At 40.5% G+C, this 22,683-nt stretch overlaps 1 protein-coding gene across 2 annotated transcripts; it reads left to right on the top strand.

Annotated features, from left to right (window-relative positions):
• The first annotated feature begins 1 nt into the window (after position 1).
• Positions 2-22,379, top strand: MRPS31 (mitochondrial ribosomal protein S31). Of its 2 annotated transcripts, XM_086481914.1 has the most exons (8): positions 2-132; positions 1,609-1,641; positions 2,590-2,892; positions 3,600-3,758; positions 8,586-8,732; positions 11,808-11,881; positions 16,734-16,877; positions 22,055-22,379. In XM_086481914.1, exons 1-8 carry the CDS (start codon positions 2-4, stop codon positions 22,264-22,266), a joined length of 1,203 nt encoding a protein of 400 aa, XP_086338040.1. In that variant the 3' UTR covers positions 22,267-22,379. The 2 variants fall into 2 exon arrangements, with proteins under 2 accessions (XP_086338040.1, XP_086338041.1); XM_086481915.1 differs by lacking the exon at positions 1,609-1,641 and having other exon boundaries at positions 2,602-2,892.
• The last annotated feature ends 304 nt before the right edge of the window (positions 22,380-22,683 follow it).

Genomic DNA, 22,683 nt, shown 5'->3' with positions numbered 1-22,683 from the left:
GATGTGGAGCCGCGTCCGTGCGTGGGGCGGCGCGGCCGGGGGCTCCTGTCGCCTGGCCGCCTGGCTCCTCGCTGGGCCAGCGAGCGGCTGGGAGGCGGCGGGGGCAGCGCGGCTGGAGGGGAGGACTCGCAGGTACCGCGGCCTCCCGTGAATCCATGGGGGAGAGGGCGGCGGGGCGGGGGAGCTTTGCCGGGCGGTGTCCGCGACAGCCTCAAACCGCGGTCCTCTGAGGCGGCAGGACTTGCTCAGCTCCCCGGGGAGAAGCCGTTCCGGTTGGCGGCGGGAGGGGCCGGCCCGCCGCGGGCCGGGTTGCTTCGGCGCGGCCTGTTCCCCCAGAGCAGGCCGCCGCCGTTGGCCTTTGCGTTAAACGGGGGCCTCGTGTTTTAGCGGCTTTCTCCCGTGACCGTGGCGCCTGGGGCGGGCGGGGTGCGGGGCCTGCCCGGTGCCGCCACCCTGCCTTCAGGGGTGCCCCGGGGTGTGACCCCGCCGGGGCAGCGGGCAGGCCGGGCCGCGTCCGTCGGTCCCGCCGGGGCTGTGCGCTGCTGTTGTCCCACCGGCGGGGTCCGGTACCCGGTGTGCAGAACGCCGGTGTACACACGGAGTCGAGGTGTTTTATTTCGTTGATGCGCATTAATGGGTGTCTGTCCCGAGACGGCACACCTGACCTCAGAGTTTCCATAATTGCACACTTAACTAATACTTATTCGTCATTCCTTCGGTGATTGGTTCTTCTTCCCCCCTTCTAATGCAAATTAGCTTGCAGCCTCTATCGGCTTCTTCTATTGTCCTTTTTGAGTAGGTGGTATCATTTGGGGAGGCGGTCAATGAGTCCGTGGTCACGGTCTCCCCTTGCCGGAATTACCTTTTACTTCCTTCTTCTGCAGTCTTGGCAGTCCCAAGCAGTCTTCACGGTTTGCTGGCCAAACCACAATCCATCGCCTTCTCTGACAGAGCTGCATTGTCTGATAGCTAGCTCCTGAATCCAGTCTTAAATCATGTCTAGTTACTGTTTCACCAAAATTGGATCAGGACCAGACAAAGGACTCTTATCAGCTCCCCAGTTTCTTCAATACCATTTTACATTTCATTAATATCAATGATAACAAAAGCACCTCGATATATTTGAAGAAGCTCCAATGCTGTGGTAGCCCTGTGTATAAAGCAGCTTGTTTTCTTCTGTACTCGTGTTTGCTTTCTAAGGCTGGGCTGCTGAGCAGAAGAGAGACCTGGTGGTAGGTGAAATGCAGTGACGCAGACTCCAGTACTACCGGCTTTAAATGTTTAAGACTTGCAGTATTCTTGTGGTTTTCTGACACTGTAAACAAAGATCTCTGAATGGATAAATAGTTCTAAGTAGCATGCAGCCCGAATTAGTGAAAAATGTGTTTGAACAAGATCTGTGGAGAATAACTTTGCAGTTAAACAGCAGGACTCCTACCATCTTCTCAGTAATGTGGTTCTGGAGCTTTCCTTAAACTTCCCTTTTGCTTTTCAACATCAAAATTCAGGGTTCAATGCTGACAGTTTAATACTGGCAATTTGTTAAGTGCAGAGTGACTGAAGTAATATTATGGTGCTTGCTGATTCTAGCAGATTTTTCTTTTTTAGCCAGAGATATGTGTGTGAGGGGGGGAAAGTATGTGAAAAATCCTTCAGATTTATTGAAATGTTTTAAGATCTGTTGAAGTGTTTTAATTTGAATCAAAATAAATATTTAATTGTAAGTTCTTTATTTTAGTAACTTGAAGGTGATTTTTAAACAAAAAAGTAGCTTTGAGTTTAAAGATTTAAGCATTTCATTTTAGAATGTTAAAGAGAACAGTTCTTTGAATTTTATGATAGCTTTTCCAGAGAATGCAGTTGTGTCTGTGTTGCAGCAATGTCCTGAGCAGCTCCCTGCTGTCCCTGGCTTCACATCCTTACCTGCACTGTGCCAGTTTTAGCTTCTTCACAGTGATGTGGTAACTGGGTGGAAGAGCTGTTCCAGAGGGAAAAATGACCAAAATAACTGTTTTGTTTGTTACTGGGTTATCTTGCAGCAGGACCTATTTCCCCATGTGGCTGCACAAATGCTTGGCTGCTCTATTGCGGGCATAGGGTAGGGGAATGTGATCTGTAGTAGTGCCACAAGTGTGAAATGATGTGAAGCTAAATGTGTGTGCACAATCATTTTTCAGGTGGCTAGGAGTGATCTCTTTGTTGCCTGATTGTAAGAGTTTCAGTGAGTTTTCTGTAATACTAATTAATTTAAGTATCAAGTACCTTTAGATTCAAATTTTCAGTCTGCTGCCTGAGCTTTAAGTTAATAGATTAAGCACAGTTTATTTGTGGAGGAAATGTGTGATTTTATGTGATTTTTGTGATGAAGAAACCATAAATAACCAGGAGTTTTAAATAGTGCCCTAGCCCTTCTCAAAAATCAAAAAGGTAATGTTTGACATGTACTTATCACACTTGGTTTGCACATAATTAGGCCTAGACAGTTGTAACTAATGGGGTTTTTTGTAGGCTTACAAAATTCAGCCTTGCACCCTATTTGTAACTTCTGATACTTTTTTCTTTTTTTTTTTTTTTTTGAAAAAAACTTCCTGTGTCATCTAGCAAAGTACAGAAACTCTTCAGCACAAGCAGCGTGCTTTCTACTGAGAAGGATGAATCTGCCCCTTCCAAAGACAGCACCACTAAAGTGGCATCAAAGGGTCAGGAGAGGACAGCAGAAACACCAAAGCAGAAGTTGTTAGACGTTATTGGTGATATGAAAGTAGAAGTGAGCTACAGGAAGAAACTCCAACAGTTAAAAACACGTGATGTCGAAAAGCAAGCCATAAACATGCTGGAAGGCCCAGGCAGCGAAGGTACTGTGCCTCAGAGAACTACAGAAGACATCCAGCGGTAAAGTATAACAACCTTTTCTTAGCCTGTTTTCTCCTTTTTTTCAAATTGTATTTTTCATTATCTAGGACAAAATAAAACATCAAATGCCATTTCGAAGTATGGAAAAGAATCTTGTGAGGGAATGTGGTGTACAGGTGTACATTGCACTAAATTGCAGGGGAGAATCTGGACGAAAGATGGTGTATACTTTCTACCATATGCTACCTCTTGCTGCACTGAGACTCTTGAAAGGTGGTGCTAGCATCTGCCTGTGGAAAGTTATTTTGATGGGAGAGGGGAAATACTGCTCAGATATAATAAAACAATACAATAAAACTGAGGAAAAAGGAAAGAAAGAATTTAAGAATGCCATCGTGATTGTCAAGTCTTGCGAGTGGCTCCTCTCCACAGTGTAACCTCATGCTGTAACCCCACAGGTCTATTCAGCCCGTGGTCTTCAAGCTCACGCCCAAGGAGCTATGCAGTGGCCTAGGGCTGCCATTTTCCCAGGTTTGAGAACAGGAGCTTGTCAGTGTCGTTTGGCACTTGATGATTAGCGCAACACAGGGCAAACCTGGCTGTCCTCCTGGCCACCCCCACTTGGGGTGATGTGTAACTGTAACTGCTGAGTTATTAAGACATAAAATGACAGTATAAAAATGACAATTTAAATATGTTAAAGTGTTTATTTTCTTGTATTTTCATATCTATTGTGTCTCTTACAGAGGCAAGCCTTTAAATCCAGAACTGGTGGAGGCTGCTTCTGCAGTCGCGTCTTCCCTCCCACTCAACAAGAAACAGACAGTATCAGATCTACTTGCACAATTAAGAAGACACGAAGAAACCACAGATAAACAGAAAAAGGGGAAAACTATTAACATACGGTGTGTTTACTGCATGTTATTCTCAATAATGTTTGAAATTCTGATTTTGCAATTTCATCTTGAAGGTGGATGGATGTGTTCTGTATTGGAAAGATGGCCTTAAAAGATAGTTTTGGACAGGTTATCCTTGGAATTAATGAATATGGGGAACATCATTGGTCTGGTTATACCAAACACCCTGAATTTTGCCATCGTCGTTCTAAAATGGTTTTGCAGAAATGGAATTGTTTTCCTGCCCAGGATATTACTTTCTTGGACAGACTAGCAAAATAAGAGATTTTTTTTTTTTTTTTTTTTTTTTCCCCCAAGCTTCCAAAATTCTCACACAATGGATGGATTTGTAGACGTTTCAGACATTCTGTCTGGACTGGTGAATTTTCGTGACAGCTCTGCAGAACTGAACTAGAGCAGCTCTATTTATAGCCCCACCCTTCCTTTCAAAACTTTCCAGTCAACCCAAGAAACTCATCTCTTGGCTTAACTCTGTTTCCAGTGTGGCTTTCAAACAGATGAGAAACATTTGTTTGGAAACTGAAACAGTTGTGCACACTGCTCTTTTGGATGATGACTAAAGACAGATTTTTCATTCTCTTTTTTTTTCTCTTTCGGCTAGTGTTCACATAGCTACTCAGAAAATAAGGCATTAAATCCAGGTAATGCTGAACTAAACAGCAAATTCGATCTTCAGCAAAATAGGAATGTGAAACCTTTGTTTATGGCTGTTTGCAGTGTGAACTGCAAGCTGCTTATCTTAAGTTTTAATTTATTCTGTGAAAATGAATTTGTCCCAAACCAGGATTTAAGTTTGACCTATGTATTATTATTTGTAGATTGCTCTAGGGATCAGTAAAGAGTCTGCTTTGTGTGTTTATCGATGTACTGCAAACAGAGCAGCTGACAAACTAATGATGTTTGCAGCTGATGTCTGCCTTTTCAGTGAGTGAAAACTGAGGAGGAAGGTGGCAGATGCTTGCAAATAGGTTGAGTTGGATGGTTGCAAAGAGACTGGGACATACAGTGCTCGGTGAATAACTCCATTAAACAAAATGGATGCTCTTCAGGGGTTGTGAAGGGAAAAGGGAGAAACTATGCAAGTTTCCCTTTTCACCTGTGTTCATGATTCTCTACCAAGAGTGCTAATGATGGCTGTGGAGAGCAGAATGAAACTCTCTCCGAATGTGTGAAGTCTGTGCTATTTGAGAAGGAAGTATGGTTTTAGGTAGTAAGCGCAAGCATCTCCAAAGGCTGTGTGTGTGCTCTGTTTTCATGATGTCCTTTCAGCCTGGATATAGGAGATCTCAAGAACTTGACAGAAGCCTGTCTCTCCACGGGCTCTTGGAGCCAAAATGAGTAGCTTTAGAGGTTAGAGGTCTGGCTGTTTCATGTAAAATTGATACGTTTCTGCATTTTTTTAAATTTATTTTTAGGTTGTTTTTTGCGTATGCAGTATTACCAAAAACTTAAGAGACACTCCTAATGCAAGGAGAATAAGTAAGACCTATTTTATATAAAGCATATGTTCATTAAACTGTTAGTTACTAGTGAGGTTGTTCCATCTCTGTCACTGGGGTTTTCAGAAGAGCAAAGTACACAAACATCTTAATAGTGTCATTGGCTGTGAGTGGGCAACTTAAAAGTAGTTAGAGGCTAGTACCTGATAAGATGTTGGGGGACTGTACTGATACTGAGCTAATAAGTGCAGTGGCTAACCTCATGCTTGCCTGCAGCTATTCCTTCGGGTATACATACCCCTCTAAATGTGGTGGTTCTGCCTGCTGGCATCAAGGGTTCGCTGTCCTTGCCACACGTTGCACTTTCCCTGAAGCACTTATCTGGCTGTGGCTGCTGTGAAAGAAAGAAGGTGTCTAAGGAAGTTGTAGTCTAAGCAATAGGGTTTTTTCTCTTGAAAGAGAGTTTAAATTCTTCAGAAATTTGAAAGCTGAAGTCCCTGCAGCTGTGTGGTGCCTCTGTGTACTTGATTGATAGGTTAAGATCTGCTATTACAATATTTTATAACATGCTTGTGGATGAATCACTATGGTTAGAAAAATGCATTTTCCTCAACCAAAACCAGCCTTTTTGGTTGGCTAGGAATGTCATGGCTGGCTTGCTCTGCTTTGAGTTGGCAAGTTCTACTTCCTGAGGCAGCTTTGTGAATAGCTTACTTCCACCTGGGAATATATGTTAATATTTTTTTTTTTTATTATACACTGAAAAGTTCCGTTTTCTTCCTTAATAGTTAGGTAACAATTTGAAACTGTCAAGGATGAGTTTCCTGGAAGGACCAGCAACTCCTGCTGGTTTTCATAACTGAAAACTTGGTTAATAGTAACCTTTCACAGTTAGATGCTGAGATCTCTTTGGTACTTTCGGCTTTCTGATCAGTGTTAAATGATTTAAGAAGTCCAGCAGAAGGCACTTCAGTGCTTTTAATATATTCGAAAGCAATTACTTTTATTCATACATGATTATTTTGTGTGGATTTTTATTTGACAACAAGAGCATGTGGGCAATTGAACTTTTCATTTTTTTTCCATAAAGGTTTTGAGTTCAATATACTGACAAATTTTAAAAGCCAATATATATTCCTGTTATTTAAAACTGTGTAAAAATGAGATATCTGCACAAGCAGTAGAGCCATATAATGCTCAGCTGCAAAAATTTGGGATATTGCTATCGAGATTTATGAGGGTATGAAATAAATTGTGCATTGTCCGACTTTTGGTTCGTACTACTGTTTTTCACCAGGATTGTGGCCTGGCCTCTAGAGGTCACTGTTGTATGCAGCCGTCTCGTCACCTCGTTTTGTAGACAGCATGAGGACACCGTGTTCGCTAGGAGGGGAAAATATTAACGATACAGGAATTTTATTTTTCTTAGTGTGGGATGAAGTTTCACTCTGTGGAAATTACAGCAGCATTACACCAAAATAAAATCTGCAGCCCTACAAGTTGAAATTTCAGCTCCTGTTTTGGGTGAAGAAGAGTGGTAATTCAGAGCTTAGGCTAAAGTATATCCAAAGCTCCTCAGGTCTCCATTTTTAGTATTATAGTTATTGGTTGGTAATCAGGAAGGAGAGACAACCTGTGGCTGTTACAAAAGCTCTACCTCTTCCCATCTCTGGAAGACAGAAGTATCTAGGAACTTTGTAATCTGATGGGTTTTGTTACAAAAGGCATTGAAATCGTCTTTGTAGCTTTATTTTTAGTTAATACAGGGGCACTTTTAATGATGGAGTGTTGAATGTTGCTGCCAGAAATGTACATACACCAATGATGGGGTGACATTAGGACTTCCCAGTGAGAAATATGATACCATTGACTGCATGTTCTGATAGCTTGGTAGCATAGTCTGTCCAGACCTGCTGTGCAAAACCACAAATAAATCAAGGCTAGCTGTGAGGAGAGCTTCTCTGAGCAAGCCTGATCCCCCAGAAGCACGGGAACACTCCAGCCTTTTAGGTCGCAGCTGAGTCAAGCAGTTGGGCTGGGCTGTGCATGGCTGACCTTAGGAATTGTGTCCTCTTGACCCTCAGAAGTGTGTCAAGCCGCTGGCCCAACACCAACTCACTAATGCCAGTAGGCACTTCCTAGAGTGATTTCTAGCGTGAGATACGCCACTAATCTGAGATTGGTTTTTATTTAAGATTAAAATGAAATTATTTAAAACTTGTTTTCAGATGCCTTTCTTTCAGAGTAGTTTCTTTAAGAGCTATGCTATTCTTGTTCTGCCATTTGAAAGCACATCTAAGACTGGAGAGAAATCCTACTGTGTTGCTGTGGCAATTAGCTTTTACAATTTTCCAGAAGTATTTCTTTCTTGTCAGTAAAATCTCTGTTGACTTAAACTGCCAAAAACATAGTTTGAATTTCATTCAGATTTTCATAAAACTTTTTGACTTGGCCTATTTTTAGTTTTTGAGACCGTATTTAAATCTTAAAACCTGGGTGCTGTGATTTTGGATGACTGTATGTTACTGGAATCATAGAATGCATTGGGCTGGAAGGGACCTTTAAACTGGAAGCAGTTGGGCGGAGCGGGTAGCTGTGAGGAAGAATTACCCGCCTTGTCTTTACCAACCACCAACAGACTTAGCAGTTAAGGGGACTGATTGGCGGAGCAGAAAGGTGGTGTGTTTTGCCCTCTGTGTTCAGAATGAGCTGCATACAGCGCTGGAAGAGATCAGAGCCTTTGCTCTTTGCGTACGATTTTGACTACGGAATTACGAAGGAAGATGTGGTCTGTTAATGCTGTAATATGATTACGCAATGTGACAGATTGCAGTGGATCAGGAAAGGTGACCTACTTATTTGGGTGACATGATTGACCCATGTCAGCTGATGTGTGAAGGCAAGCTTCCTTTTGGTCTGCAGCAGTGCAGCTCTGTCCCGGGGCGGTGTTGGCTCCTGTCCAAAAAACTGGTGATTTTTACCTCCCTGTTCCAGCGTATTCATTGTATCCCAAGAAATTCCTCATTCGCTTAAGCAAAACATACCTAGCGCAGTCTGAATGTTGGTATGTAGATATATGAAATTTTTCTTTTAGTTAGAAACTAAATAATTTCAAAGAAAGTATTCATTGTAGATCAGTAGGCTAGAATAACACTTTTCATTTAACCTATTCAGAATGTAACAACTGAGGTGGTTTAAAAAGTAAGACATAAATGTTTGATGGCTTAAAAATGGGTGTAGCTTGTGAGGAATGTACAATTCTGTCTCATAGAGGCTTGTGAAACCAATTGAGAGTAGAGTTTCTGGTTAATAGATGTGACAAACTTCCTTGCTTTGTCAATTTGTTGAGTTTTTACATTCACGTTTTTAATTTCAGCAACGTTATTTCAGAAATGGCAGTTAAAAGGCAGTCCCCAGCTCAGAGAGGTGTGAGGATATCCAATCGTATTTCCTTGGACTTGGATGAGGATCGTCAAAGAATCAAGCCTGAAGGATTGTCACCTCCGTCTTTTGACTCCAGAAGGTAATTTTATTGTGTTCCCTTCCAGCAGAAGGAGTGTGCAATCAATTATTAATGGATAATATTTTAAATTTAGTTCTGTATATTTGTGTTCCATGGTACTTCAGAGCTTAAAGAAATTACTAAGTATTTTTCAAGAAAAGTACTGTTGGCGTTGCAATAAACTTCTGTGAGAATGCACTAGTTAATGTTAACCAGCTAATCAAATAATGCGCAGTCTTTTAATATTAAATTTTAAATAATTAAAAATACTTGCTGCTGAAGTGTAATTGTATTTATTTAGCTATTTAAATTACGCTCGCTTTTATATATATATAACTTTATATCACTTTCTTAACTTTTTTGGGAAATTGAGGTTTTGAAGCCTTACTTTCATCTAATGGAAAACTTTTCTAAACATAGAACATTTATCAAAGTTTCATCCATTCTGTGGGGGGTTTAAAGAGATTTTAAAGTTATTTTAAAAAATTTTTTACCACCTTGTTGCATTTGATAAGTCATTCTGTAATTGATTTCTCTATTGTCTGTGACATTATAGTTGTCTATGAAATTAACTTTATTATTTATGTGGTGATTTCTGGGTACTCCATAAATTTATCCTGCTGCTGGTTTATGTGGCCAGTCTATTTCTTAATGAATTAAGGAATGCTCTTAAATTTTTGTTTTACTCTTCTGAGCTATGCTTTCTTGCCTGCAGTCTTTTGATTTTCCCATGGCAGCTTATTATCGCCTTCCTTCTCAGTAGATTCTTTCTCTAGCAGTTCTGTTTTTAGTAACATTAACTTCTCTAATCATTAATTTATTTTACAAATTGATCCCCTTTTCTTGGGCTTAGGGGCTGGAAGTTGAGGGAGTCATTTTGGTTTAGATAGGTAATACTGAAAACAGAATTTGGATAACTAAGAAAAAAAAAAGCAGCATACATTTATAAGTGAGTGGATGTACAATATTCTGCCCTCTTTGGCCAAGACATCCATTTCAATATATCATAAACACAGAATTGTGACTTCTCAAAAGGAACAAATTAGAACGTATGCATTGAGCCACATAGATCATGCAAAAAAGAAGCAGCTTATAGCCAGTTGTTAGAAGAACTTAACGCATTTGCTGAAACGTTTCTGAGTAACTCCCTTGTTCTCAAACTGCCAAACTGTTAAGGTGTGTTAGGGAAGTGTCTCTTGGGCCTCTTCAATGTTATCAGGCCAGCAAGCAGTGTTTTCTTTTCCTGATGCGAAGCTTGTAGAAAGTGCAAGAGGGGCTTCTTGTGATGGAAGTCAAAGGGAAGAAGTGGAACAACGTTCTTGACCAAGCCCTCCTGACTGAGATATTTGTGTCCCAGGGTTTTCATTCAGCTATAAGCTGCTGGTATGAGGAGCAAGGGAACTGACTTCCTTATCAGCTGCTGAATAGCTCTATAGATATTTTTAATACGGGGATAATTATCAGTCAGAGTTGGTAGTCACATGAAAGTAATTTTGTTCCTACGCTATGATTCTTGACTGACTGTGAGAAATACTTTATTTAAGGAGTTGGATTAAAAGTTTTTCAAAGTTTGGAAGAATACAAATAATATGTTCTAGAAGTATAAACTGAAAACCTGAGCTATTACGTGCTTGTACAGTGTATATTGTTGTATATCTTTTCTAAACTTTTCATCCATTAACATACTGCAAAGTAAAGTGAAGTGCACTTATGTTTGAGAACATTTATTAAATGTATGATATCTAAGAAGCTGTCTCACCCTCTTTGTGTGATGAAACTGTATGTAACTTCAGGAACAGTTCCTTAAAATAGTTTTAAAAATCTCTGTGATAAGGACACTGTCTCCGGTTTCAGTCCTAAGTTTCCTCCTGTATCTCTGAAAATCGAATGGGTATACTTATCTATCGATAGTATTAAAAGAATGGGTTAGGAAGAATATCTAAGTTTAAATCAAGTAGATTTCAATGAAATGAGTGATGTTGCTTTATAGTAATTTGAACTAGTCATTTTAAAATACGTGTTCTTCCAAGTCCTGCTTGTCTCTTCGGCCAGTGTTACTGGGAGTTACACACAGATAGGAAAATGCAATCCTAAATCAACATTCTTTTAAGGCTGTGTAATTAGGTTGCTCTGTGCTGAAATAGATCCAGGGTAGTTACATCAGTAAAATGTAATATGACAAGAGTGGGTTTGTAGAAGTAGTTGTGGCCATCAGAAAAATGCAGTAAATCTGGAGAGGTGAAATTTTAAGTTCAGGAAGGGCAAGTATTGCCAGAGTAACAGTGAATATATAATAACATAAAGTAGGAACTATTACAATTTCAGTGGAAACCTGGAAGGTTGTATGATTAAAAGAATCATTTATTCTAAGGTTCAGCATGTTCTACAGTAACGGCATTGTTTTTTCTTTATTTCATTTGTAAGAAAATTTATTTTTATTGCTTGTTGAACTCTTGGATTAAAAAAAAAAATATAGACTTAATGCTAAAGATAAACGTGAATAAAAATAGATGGTCAGAGTGAAATATTTTTACATTCAGAAGAGAGAGCATCAGGGTGATGATGTTTAAAATATATCATACAGATATACTTTGAGTATTTGCCATATGGCAGAGAAGATGGCTGTGTAATCTTCCAAAAAGGCTATTTATGTCATAAAGCAGGAATTGTTTGATTTAGCAGTTGCCTTTTCTCTTCCTGGATTGTGCAATACTTTTACAGGGAAAAACCCCAAATCACCAGATTCACTTTTTAGTTGCAACTTTGTAAAATCACTTGAGTACTGTGGTTTGATACTGTTTAGCTGTGTTCAGATTCCTAAATACTTCAGTTAAAAGATGACTGCAAATATAATGTTTGAATTATGCTCAGTTCTTTCACATGGAAGTGTTTTGGGAAGCTCTGTTACAGACGAATAATAAAGTCATAAACACTTTGGTTAAAAGCCTGAGGATTTAGCGAGAGTCACTATCTCATTTTTTTCTCCCTCCAGAGATCTGTTAGTTCATGAGAATGTTTTGTGCTTTTGAATTTGTTATCTGGCAATGTTGTGAAGTGTTGTGAAATACTAAATATCGTTTTTCTTTTTGTTTATAGAAGTCTCAAAGTAGGAAGGAGGCTTAATATATTCACTAAGGCTTCTACAGAAACAGAAAAGGCACTGGAAACAGGTTAGTGAAAATTCAATAATGAAAATCCTAGTGAAGCCAAGTTCTGAATTTTTAGAATATCAAGGGATTCACTGTTCTGAAGGAGACTTACGACCTGTTAACTTCCTGTTTCCAGACCTATAAAAAAATGAATACTTTAATGTAACTCTGATTTTTAGTAAGCAAAACTTCCGTGCAGTGTAATAGATTAATGTTTTCTGTACTAATCAGGACATTCTGTTACTGAACTTGAGGGGTAAAACTGGCTTTTTATCACTAAGGCCAGTCTTCTGTGAGTGTAAAACCAATCTGGAGAATGGGTACGTTGGCTCCAGTAGCTTATTTGATCAGGTTGCATTAATTTTAGGGCAAAGAAACACAAGACTCTGATCCCAGGGAAACATGCATGCTTTACAGGTGGCTAAACATAAGCAGAGTAGAAGAAAAACAAGACTATGCATTCAGTTGCTTTGTGGTCTCCTCATGTTTGGTGTGGATATAGCTTGAAAGATCCTGTAAGTGACGAACGATGCCTTGCTTTACCTACTGTAAAACTTTTCGTATATGTTTATAATCATAGAATGGTTTACGTTGGAAAGGACCTTTAAAGGCCATCTAGTCCACCTCCCCTGCAGTGAGCAGGGACATCTTCAACTGGATCAGGTTGCTCAGAGCTCTGTCCAACCTGACCTTGAATGTTGCCAGGGATGGGGCTTCTACCAGCTCTCTGGGCAGCCTGTGCCAGTGTTTCACCACCCTCCTTGTAAAAAATATGTTCCTTATATCTAGTCTGAATCTACCCTCTTTGAGTTTAAAACCATCATTCCATATCACAACAGGCCCTACTAAAAAGTCTGTCTTCATCTTTCTAACAATCCCTACCATTCTGTGATTCTGATTCTTATAGGCCCCTTATAAGCACTGAAAGGCCGCCTAAGGTCTCCCTGGAGCCTTCTCTTCTCCAGGCTGAACAACCCCAACTCTCTCAGCCTGCCCTCACAGGGGAGGTGCTCCAGCCCCATGGTCATATTTGTGGCCCATCCCTGGACCTACTTGAGCAGGTTCATGTCTTGTACTGAGAATTCAAGCGCTGGATGCAGTGCTCCAGGTGGGGTCTCACCAGAGCAGTGTAGAGGCAGAGAATCACCTCCCTTGACCTGGTGGTCATGCTTGTTTTTATGAAGCTAGTTGGCTTTCTGGGTTGTGAATGCACATTGCTGGCTGATGTCCTACTTGTCGTCCACCAGTACCTCCAAGTTCTTCGTGGCAGGGCTGCTCTCAAGCCCTTCATCCCCCAGCCTGTATTGATACCGGGGGTTGCCCCAGCCCAGGTGCCGGACCTTGCACTTGGCCTTGTTGAACCTGATGAGGTTCACACAGGCACACTTCTCAAGCTTGTCCAGGTCCCTCTGGATGGCATCCCGTCCCTCAGGTGTGTCAGCCACTCCATTCAGCTTGGTGGCATCTGCAAATGAGAGTCCACTTGATCCCACTGTCTGTGTCATTGTATGTGGCCAGCAGGTTGGGGGAGGTGATTCTCCCCCTCTGCTCTTCTCTGGTCTGCTCTGGTGGGACCCCACCTGTAGTACTGCATCCAGCTCTGGGGTGCCCAGCACCAGAAAGACATGGACCTGCTTGAGCAGGTCCAGAGCAGGGTCATGAAGGTGATCAGGGGGCTGGAGCACCTCTTATGAGGACAGGTTGAGAGAGTTTGGGTTGTTCAGCCTGGAGAAGAGAAGTCTCCAGGGAGACCTTATAGCGGCCTTCCAGTACTTAAAGGGGGCCTATGGGAAGGATGGGGAGGGACTCTTGATCGGGGAGTGCAGTGATAGGTTTCAAACTGAAAGAGGGTGGATTCAGATTAGGTATTAGGAAGACGTTCTTCACCCTGAGGGTGATGAGGCACTGGCACAGGTTGCCCAGAGAAGCTGTGGCTGCCCCCTCCCTGGTGGTGTTCAAGGCCAGGCTGAATGGGGCTTTGAGCAACCTGGTCTGGTGGGAGGTGTCCCTGCCCATGGCAGGGGGGTTGGAACTGGATGATCTTTAAGGTCTTTTCCAACCCAAACCATTCTGTGATTCTGTGTTAGACAGCACTGATCCTGATACGGACCCCTGAGTGACACCACTTGTCACTGATCTCCATCCAGAGATTGAGCTGCTGACCCCTACTTTCTGGATGCGACCATCCAGTGAATTCTTTATCCACTGAATATACATGCCAAAACTCATGTAAGAGAAAAACCAATGGCAAAACAGCACAAAAATGGCATGGCTCTGCAGGAATAGTCTTAATGCCACATAAGGGGGATAGCTTTCATACATGAAGACTTAGCCAAAACCCACTCGGTAGTAAAGCTAAGAGCATGTGAATATAGGCAAGTCATGTAAAGAACTCCCTCAGTTTTCTTTCTGAACCATGAAACTGTGCATTGTTAGCACCAATCTTTAATACGCTGATTTCCCTAAGCTGTTTTGAGGCCCTTTGGAAAAAAACTTTATTCCAGTGTAGTGAAGTAGAGCTGTAGATAAAGCCAGCAGCTGCAGAAGAAATAGTATTCCTCTCTGATATCTTACAAAATGATACGTATTTGTTTCTGTTTCAAGAGTAGGACTGTTAGTTTTTGCCAGCTGAGTACTTTTATCCTTTTTTTTACACTTGAAGCTGCAGGGAGAAATTAATTTGTTTACTTAATTTCTTTAGTAAAATGTCAGATAGTGCTATTTGCATATTTTCAAGCAGCTGTGAGCTTTCTGAATGCAACCACCTCTGTGGAGGACTATGAAAGTTGCTTATTAAAATGGAATTCAGTTTTCTGTCTTTAAGACAGCCAATTTCCTTAAAATGAGTCCATTTTATGTATAAAAACATAATGAGTGATGCAGTGTTTGTTTTTAGCTATCTTGACAAGTGCGATGTTCAAGTAAGTGGTGTTTGAGTTGAATCAGATTTGCTCAGGTAAAACAGTGGGAATGTAACCTTTCTTTTTCGCATGAGCGCCATGCAGATGCAATGGCACATAGTACAATCACCCTAGATAAAAAGTTGAGATAAGCTTGCTCCCCCCCCCCCCCAAAACTGGAATGTGAACAAATTGTGTAAAAGAGCAAGTGGACTTTATTTGATTTGTAATTAGATATTAAGAATTAAGCTTCTTTCAGCTTTTTATGTCGTGTTTCCTCGTTTGGTTCCAGGTAGCCTTGAGGAAATCTGCAATACCTTCTAAGCCAGGAAGCTTATTACTTGGCTTACTGACTAAGCCTGATGACAAAAAATTTTTTTGCATTGATCTCGGGAAATACCAGTGTGATACTTGATACCTTGATTCATTTGCTTTCCCTTTCTTGGCTCATATCAGCGGAGATAATGAGTTAAAATACTGTTTATACATGACTGAAAAGAAAGTTCTGTGTTACGTGTTGAATATTTCTTCTGAAAACCTGAATGTTAGTTGGAGAGTAAATTGGCATCCTGAAAAAATTATTCATAACTGTTAACATAAAATATCAGTATTGTTTTCTGTTTCACAGAGGTGAAAATACAATGTATATCACCTTTACTGCAAGTTCGAAAAAATGAGGTTTTGCTCTCTTCTGTTAGAAGAGTTATTAGTAGCACGTTATTAGAAGGTCTTCTTTAAGTTGTGAACAATAATTTCATTCTGGTATGGTTTCTTATGTTGTCTTTTATCTGTATTTTATTCCTGCCTCCAGCCCTCAAATCAAAGTAGGCAGCTAGGGAATATAGTTCTGGAAATTTCCCCGCTAAGTAAGAAATAGTTGTAAAAAGCATCTTCTGATTTAACTCAAAAAATGAAAACACTTCAGTGTGTAAAAAATACTGTTTGCCCTTTCATTTTGTTTTTTCTTAAAGGCAGGGGGAGATACTTTTTTCTTTAAAAAAAAAAAATCCAGTTGAGTGTGAGCCACTGAGCCAAAGAGGAAATTATATCTTAGTTTCAGGTATTTACACTTATGAGTAGAAAAATAATAGCTGATTGGCTGTGATCCGCTTCAAATGGACTGTAACACTTGAATTCACATCAAGATCTCTGTTCCAAGGGGCTTAGGGTGAGTTGGGAACAGGGGAGAGAAGACGACAAAGGGGAGTGCGACTCAGGCCAGCTCATGAGACAGCAGCCCGAGGCACTCCCAGCGGTTCCTCCCTGTCCTGTGGTAACAGCTCGTTCCCTTCACTTCAGCGATGTGGTTCAGTCTGGGCTCATGACCAGTTCTCCTGGGTGGAGGGGCAGGAACTCCTTAAGAGTAACTCTGCTGCCATTTGAGTACACTTTGATTTTTAAAAAAAAAAAAAAAAAAAAGCATCAGGAAAGATGCATCCCTAAAGGAACTGTTTGACTTCAGGAGAAGAATAGTAAGCCAGGATTTCTCAAGCCTGAGACAAAAGCTGGGACACTTACAAGTGTTGGGAAAGGAATTTCCATCATTTGTAGATTGAATTATCTCCCTGAAGGAGGCTATAGTTGTGGAGTACCTGAAAACTCCTGTAGTAATCGAGATTCCTTTAGCAGAGTGCATCAGTTAAGTTCCTGGTTTGTTGTATGTACAATTTGTGAAAGACGAAAAGGAAAAAAAGGGTTGTGGAGAAATTAAATTCCTGCTCTGTGTGAAAGGCTTAAAAATAAATTGTCCCCTAGAAGTTGAGAATACGTTTTCACCAGACGTTTGAGAATTTAATGGACTTTCATTTCAACAGGCAGTTCTCATTCGGGAAAGGTGATGCTGGCATCTGACGTAGGAAAATTTGCACAGCTGAAAGTATTAGTCTCCGTAAAGGTTAATGTTAAAGCAGGTTGTTTTAGCTAGTGAGAAGTTTTTGGCATGCTGACAGATCTTTACAAAATTTCTTTTTTAGTATCTTCACCAACAATTTGGGATCTGGAATTAGCGAAGGAGATTGCAGCAATAACGGCACAGCCTCCCCGAAACGGTTTTGAGGAGATGATCCAGTGGACAAAAGAAGGCATACTGTGGGAGTTCCCGATCGACAATGAAGCTGGTATGTGCATTGTTAACTTGTATTATCTTGTCTATATTTATCTTTTTTTTTTTTAAATTAGAGCGTGTTATGACCTTTGACTGGTTTAACATAGTGTTTCAGCTACGAGCCATGCATTTGATAGTAAACAAATCTAACTTTCCAACAGTCCCCAGTCAGAAACACTTCAGATGAACTCGCTCTGGCACTCCTCAGGTGAAGGCCTGCAGGTGGTTTGGCTGATCTGAGGACTGGCTGCTGCCAAAAAGGGGAGAACTCCCCTCCCTCCCTCAGCCCTGATGCTTTCAACACCAAAAGGGCATTCAGGTCTGTTACATAATAACATTTTACTGTGCAATTTCCTTAGAAAAGCTTCTAGCAGAGGATGGAGAATCTTAAAGCTGCTGTGTGTGTTTTACAGTGCTGATTCTTTGGCGTGGATCTCAGATCAAGTGGCTAGCCGGATCCTCATCGGCTATCGGCCAGGTCCATATCTGCACTGGCCAAGTGTTAAACAGTTATTTGCTCCCTTTGTTCTATCTGTTCTGTAAGAATAAACAGTCACAACATTCACTTACTCTGGGCATCTATCTTAGCTAGACATCTTTGTGCATGGTATTTACTTTTATTACCATTTAAAACAAACAAAAAAACCCTCTGTGTGAAGTTAAGCCAGCAGGGAGAGCGCGAACGTTGAGGAAGGGAAGAAGAACTACACAAAGCCAGTGTACACTTTAGGAAAGGGGACTTCATAACTTCAGGGAGAACTTGGCTGTGGTTTGGTTTTTTGTTTTGTTTTGTTTTGTTTTGTTGGTTTTTTTTTGAAGACTTTAAAGACATCAAACAGAACTACTTTAGAATGATTCAGTCACTGAAAGCAAAACAGGTTAGTATCTGAAGCTGAGAGTCTTTGAAAATCTGTCCTGTACCAAGTTGCAAATTGCATAATGTGGTTCATTGTTTCTTAATGTTTATTCTCATCCTATTTTGGCAGTTTCTTCACATAATTTAATCACTGCTGCCAGAATTGATCTGTTCTGTCATGTAGAAATCCAAGTATACTCTAGTCATGTTTTTGCAAGCTTAAAACCACTGTAGCCAATGGTTTTTCTGTTGTAGTAATGTGGCTGGAACCCTGCTGTCTGGGGCTGTAAGCGGACCAGGCGTCTTTGGCGACAAATGGTTTTTCTGTTGCAGCAATGCGGCCGGAACCATGCTGTCTGGGATGGGGTGGCGAATGGACAAAGAGTCTTTACATATGCTTAAACAAGAATCTTTATTGATTTGTCCACAAAGACTAGTCATGTGGAAAATTCCAGTGGAGCATTCCAAAATCTATCACCTCTCAGGTTGAAATATCAAGTCTGTAAATTCCATCCTATCAAACTGCCAGCCATAGGCTGTTAATCAGATCAGGTATGTCAAAGCACAGTTAAAAGCTCGAGAGCCTCACTCAAATTATATCAACATATTGTAATTTCAGTGGCTCTGCAAGAGAAGATGCCCCTTCCTGCTGTTAATTTTGCAGTTTTGATACAGTCATCTCCCTCAATAGGAGGACATTACCTCAGCTTGTTCTGTATAAAGAAAGATGTGATTTTCCTTTTATGCCACAAGCACGTGGCTTTAAAAACATAAGTGTAATTAAATTTTCTATTGAGGAAGTGCATATACTCAACTTCTAGCATTATAAACCCGTTAAAGTTTTAAGTGAAATACAAGAAAAGAAAGAAGACCACTTGTTCCTGGGTTCTTGGCTTCAGAACATCTCTGGTGTTCTTGTTAGAGCGCTTTAGCAAGGCACTGTGCTGTGCTTTGAGGCATCAGGGCAAGGTCATGATTTTTAAAACTTGGCTCGCCTTGGTGTGAACATCTGAAGATGTGGCTAGACGTACTGGCTTGCCACAGTGGCCAGTAACAGTCTTCCCCCGCCACCCTGCTGCCCTGTTGTCTGCCTGCCTGTCCTTTCCCTTATCTGATGCAGTTAAAATCACTGTTAAGCAGCAAACTACCTTTTTTTTTTCTCTCCATCTCTCTGACCTCTGATTAATTTTTAGCAGATTAGCAAACCATTAGTATAGCTTGTGTAACATCTTTCTCCCTCCTCCTCCTTTCTGCTTGCCTTTTCTGCTTCTAGTAGCTTTAATTCTGCTTCATGACTTGCCATGGCAAAAAGTTGGGAAAAATGTTGATTTCTGCCCCTTTTTAAAATCATTTCTGTGCATTTATGCCTTGATGACACACATCCTGAGGAGAGCAGTTGTTAAAAAGGACAGTGCAGATTATTGGTGCTCCTTTAGTTTAGCACCTCATTCTGAGGAGAAAATGCTTCTGGTGGGCCAGAGATTGTTACGGCAGAAATGATAGGCTTGATGGAAGTCTCGGAAAATTAATGCCTCAATTGTCCCTGATGGCTTCTGTAGGCAAAAGTACACTAAGTCCTGTTCTGGCTGTTTTGCTGAGATGCTGTTCCCAGCAGAGCAGCTTTGGATCAGTTTGCCAAGAGAGGTACAAATGTTACACAGCCATCTTAGGAGGGGTTTGTTTTACTAATTCTGGGTCTATTCTGAGGACCTATTGTAAGGGTGTGATTTATCTCATTCTAAAAGTCCTAGGATCATAGAATTGTTTGTGTTGGAAGGGACCTTTAAAGATCATCTCGTCCAAACCCCCTGCCATGGGCAAGGACACTTTCCACTAGATCAGGATATTTGGTCATCTTTATAGCATGTCAGCAACGCCTCCCTATAAGGATGGACATCTGCATTTGAGATGTCATCTTTAAGGTAGGAGTGATCATGTCTTGGAAGGGTTAGTGATCTAGCTAGAGAAATTCCCCAGACGTTCTGTTCTGTATTATGTAAGGGACTGGAAATAGGATATTGAGAGTGGGTGACTTCTAGCTTTGGGGTTGATAAAGAAAATCCTCTATTTCAGACTCCTGTCATGCATATTCTTTCAAATTAGGTTTCCGAGGACAGTGCAAGAGAGGCTGAGGGACAGGCTTGTTCTTCCCATGCAGCAGGAGTTATGGCTTGCTGGGGGTGGGGAGGGAGCCATGCGAGCATATCTCATCTAATCAGTTCCCACCAGAGGTCTCAGCCTCTGATGCTTTGGACAATTGTGGTCTCTTTTTGTGATGCACACTTTACTTTTGTGAGGACTGAAGTATGTGGTCTAACTGAAATGTTTGGACTTAACACTTCATCCCTAAACCATATGTCATGTCTTTGACAAATGGGAGATCAAAATACATGATGTAATGTTTCCTTCTCACCTGCATTTTTGTGAGACTATAAATGGTTTGATTTCTTCTGGGTTAGAGATGAAAATTGCTGAAATTATTAATTAGACATAATCTCTGCTGATACCCTGTATCTGTGCCCAAAAGAAGAGCATCCAGACGGCCAAATTTCGCTGTCAGCATTATTCAGATTCTTTCAGTAGTGAGTTTGTTCGTTTAGTTTTCTTAGGTTTTTGTGACCAGCAGAAGTATGGAAATTTGGAAAGGATGTTATCTTATGAAAGCAACCAGCAGCGTCCGAGTACAGTGAGATTCCACCTTCCTTTGGTGGGGGAAAGTCAGTGTGGGTGGCATGGTAAAAGGGTCCTCTCTGCTTCTGCAAGTGGATGTAGGTTTCCAAGCACAGCAGAAATATGTCTTCTGAAGCTGACATCACCTTTTTTTTTTTCTTTTTCCTTTTGACATAAAGGAAAACCAGGAGCACTTCTGAAGAAGGAAACATGCTTTCTTTTTCAAGGACAAGGGAGATAAATGTGGCATGTAGCTGGTATTGATACACTCACACATTTCTGGGAAAAACAGATGTATTTCCCTGCTCCTTCAGATACTGCAGTACCTAAAATTTAAAATGGGAAAGAAATAATGCGGACTTAATGAGTACAACTGAGAGAATCCTCCATCCCAGAGATGTGCATCATTTCTTCTGAAACTTAGAAGCTGTAGCACAGGAGGAAGCCTAGGACTGACGTGGGTTAATTACCTCAATTTTAACACTCCTGATTTAATGTTGTTGAATAATATGTCATGTCCTAGCTAGCACAGAAAAATGTGTACACTTCTGTCTATGGTGTAGACTTCCCATTTTTGTCATCTAGAAATGTTCATATGCAATATTTTTCTCTAATAACAGATTTTTGCTTAAAGGTGCAAATGTCATTTACAAATCTATAGCAAATTGGGATCAAATAAACCTTTTCATGTATCCCTAACTGAAGAAAAAGCTTTCAGTTGCGAATCCCAGTTTGCTTTGTGTTTTTTATCTCAGAGTTGGGAACTACAAAAGCAGCCTTTTTTATGGATGTAGGAATTTGTGTTCTGAGTCTTTGTCTTGTGTACTCTAGCATCATAGTGTGAACCACAGCAAAGGAAATCCACAGGACAGAGAATAAAAATTTACCATAGGATCTGAGCTGTGCTTGATTAGAGAGCTACAATAATCTCTAGTCGTGTTCCTGTGGATGCTTTTGAATGCATCATCTTTTGTGCTGGCTATGACTTTTTTACATCAGCATACACAAACAGATGCAGGGAAAATATTAGAAAAACAATTTTCTGTGCCCATTTGATAGCAATAGGATGTTAAAACCATGACTTGGAATGAACGTACGAGTGTGTGTTAGCTATTCAGTATTAGATACTTCGTGAGGTTTTTCAAGACTAGCTTGTATTCTTTAATCCTCTGCACAATTTAGGCAATCAGTGTTTTCTTAAAGACTTTGTTAAGAACGTGTCCCCAGTCTAAAAGGTGATGCCTATGATGGATCAAAATTTTCGTGTATTGAACAAACAGGTTTTAAGCAAGAAGACTGATTATTTTTTTTAATTATTCCCACTGCTTCTGCCCTGGCATCAGCTTGCAGCGAGGTTACCAGCCAGCAAGTTGATTTAAATATTCTTATAAGTGAGACTACAAAACGGAAGCAATATAGTAGGCAGGAGTATGATATAAGCTGACATGTTTGTGTGGAGGGAGAAATATCATAAAATTCTGCGGTTTCTTCCCCTTCTGTGTGATTGGCTTAACTGTGCAAAAGAATTAAAAGGCATGGAACCATTAATTTTACTAATTTAAGATTATTTGCAAACTGTGTCCTTTTTTACTTTGTTAAATTTGCTGTTGTATTATGATAATAACTTTGTCTTTTTTTTTTTTTTTTTTGATCCCTTCTGTTAGGGATGGAGGATGATGCTGAATTTCATGAACATATCTTTCTGGAGAAACACCTTGAAGACTTTCCGAAGCAAGGACCTGTTCGCCACTTCATGGAACTTGTCATCTGTGGGCTTTCGAAAAACCCGTACCTCAGTGTTAAACAGAAGATTGAACATATTGAGTGGTTTCAGAAGTATTTTGAGGAAAAGAAGGAATTTCTTCAAGACATTTGAGGCTTGGGAAGGTGCAAATGAAGAATCATGATGTCAAAATTCATGATTTCTTATAATGGAAATACTATCAGTGCAAGTTGTATTTTAAATAATAAACTGAAAGGTTATACTTTCATGTGCGTATGTCCATGTATATGTAGGTGTTTTTTGACAACAAAAGAAGGAGCGGAAAAGTACAGCTTTTGTAGAATGGGCATTTAAAATGTATTTTGTCAAAATTGTTGTCTTTTAAATTTGAAACTAATCATTTGACCATACAAAATAGTAGGTCTAATTCCACTTCCTACACCTTTCGCACTTCGTGTGTACCTTGGCAGGTTTGATCATCTTTCCCATTCTGGAAAACTTGCAATGCTTTCAGTTTTCAATACTCCTGATGTAGCTCTAATTTTGAAAAGCTGTTACTGAGATAGTAAC

The sequence above is a fragment of the Leptosomus discolor genome, chromosome 1 (genome assembly GCF_034619465.1).
Source record: "Leptosomus discolor isolate bLepDis1 chromosome 1, bLepDis1.hap2, whole genome shotgun sequence".
Lineage (NCBI taxonomy): Eukaryota > Metazoa > Chordata > Aves > Leptosomiformes > Leptosomidae > Leptosomus > Leptosomus discolor.
This window is presented reverse-complemented; position numbering and strand designations above follow the sequence as displayed.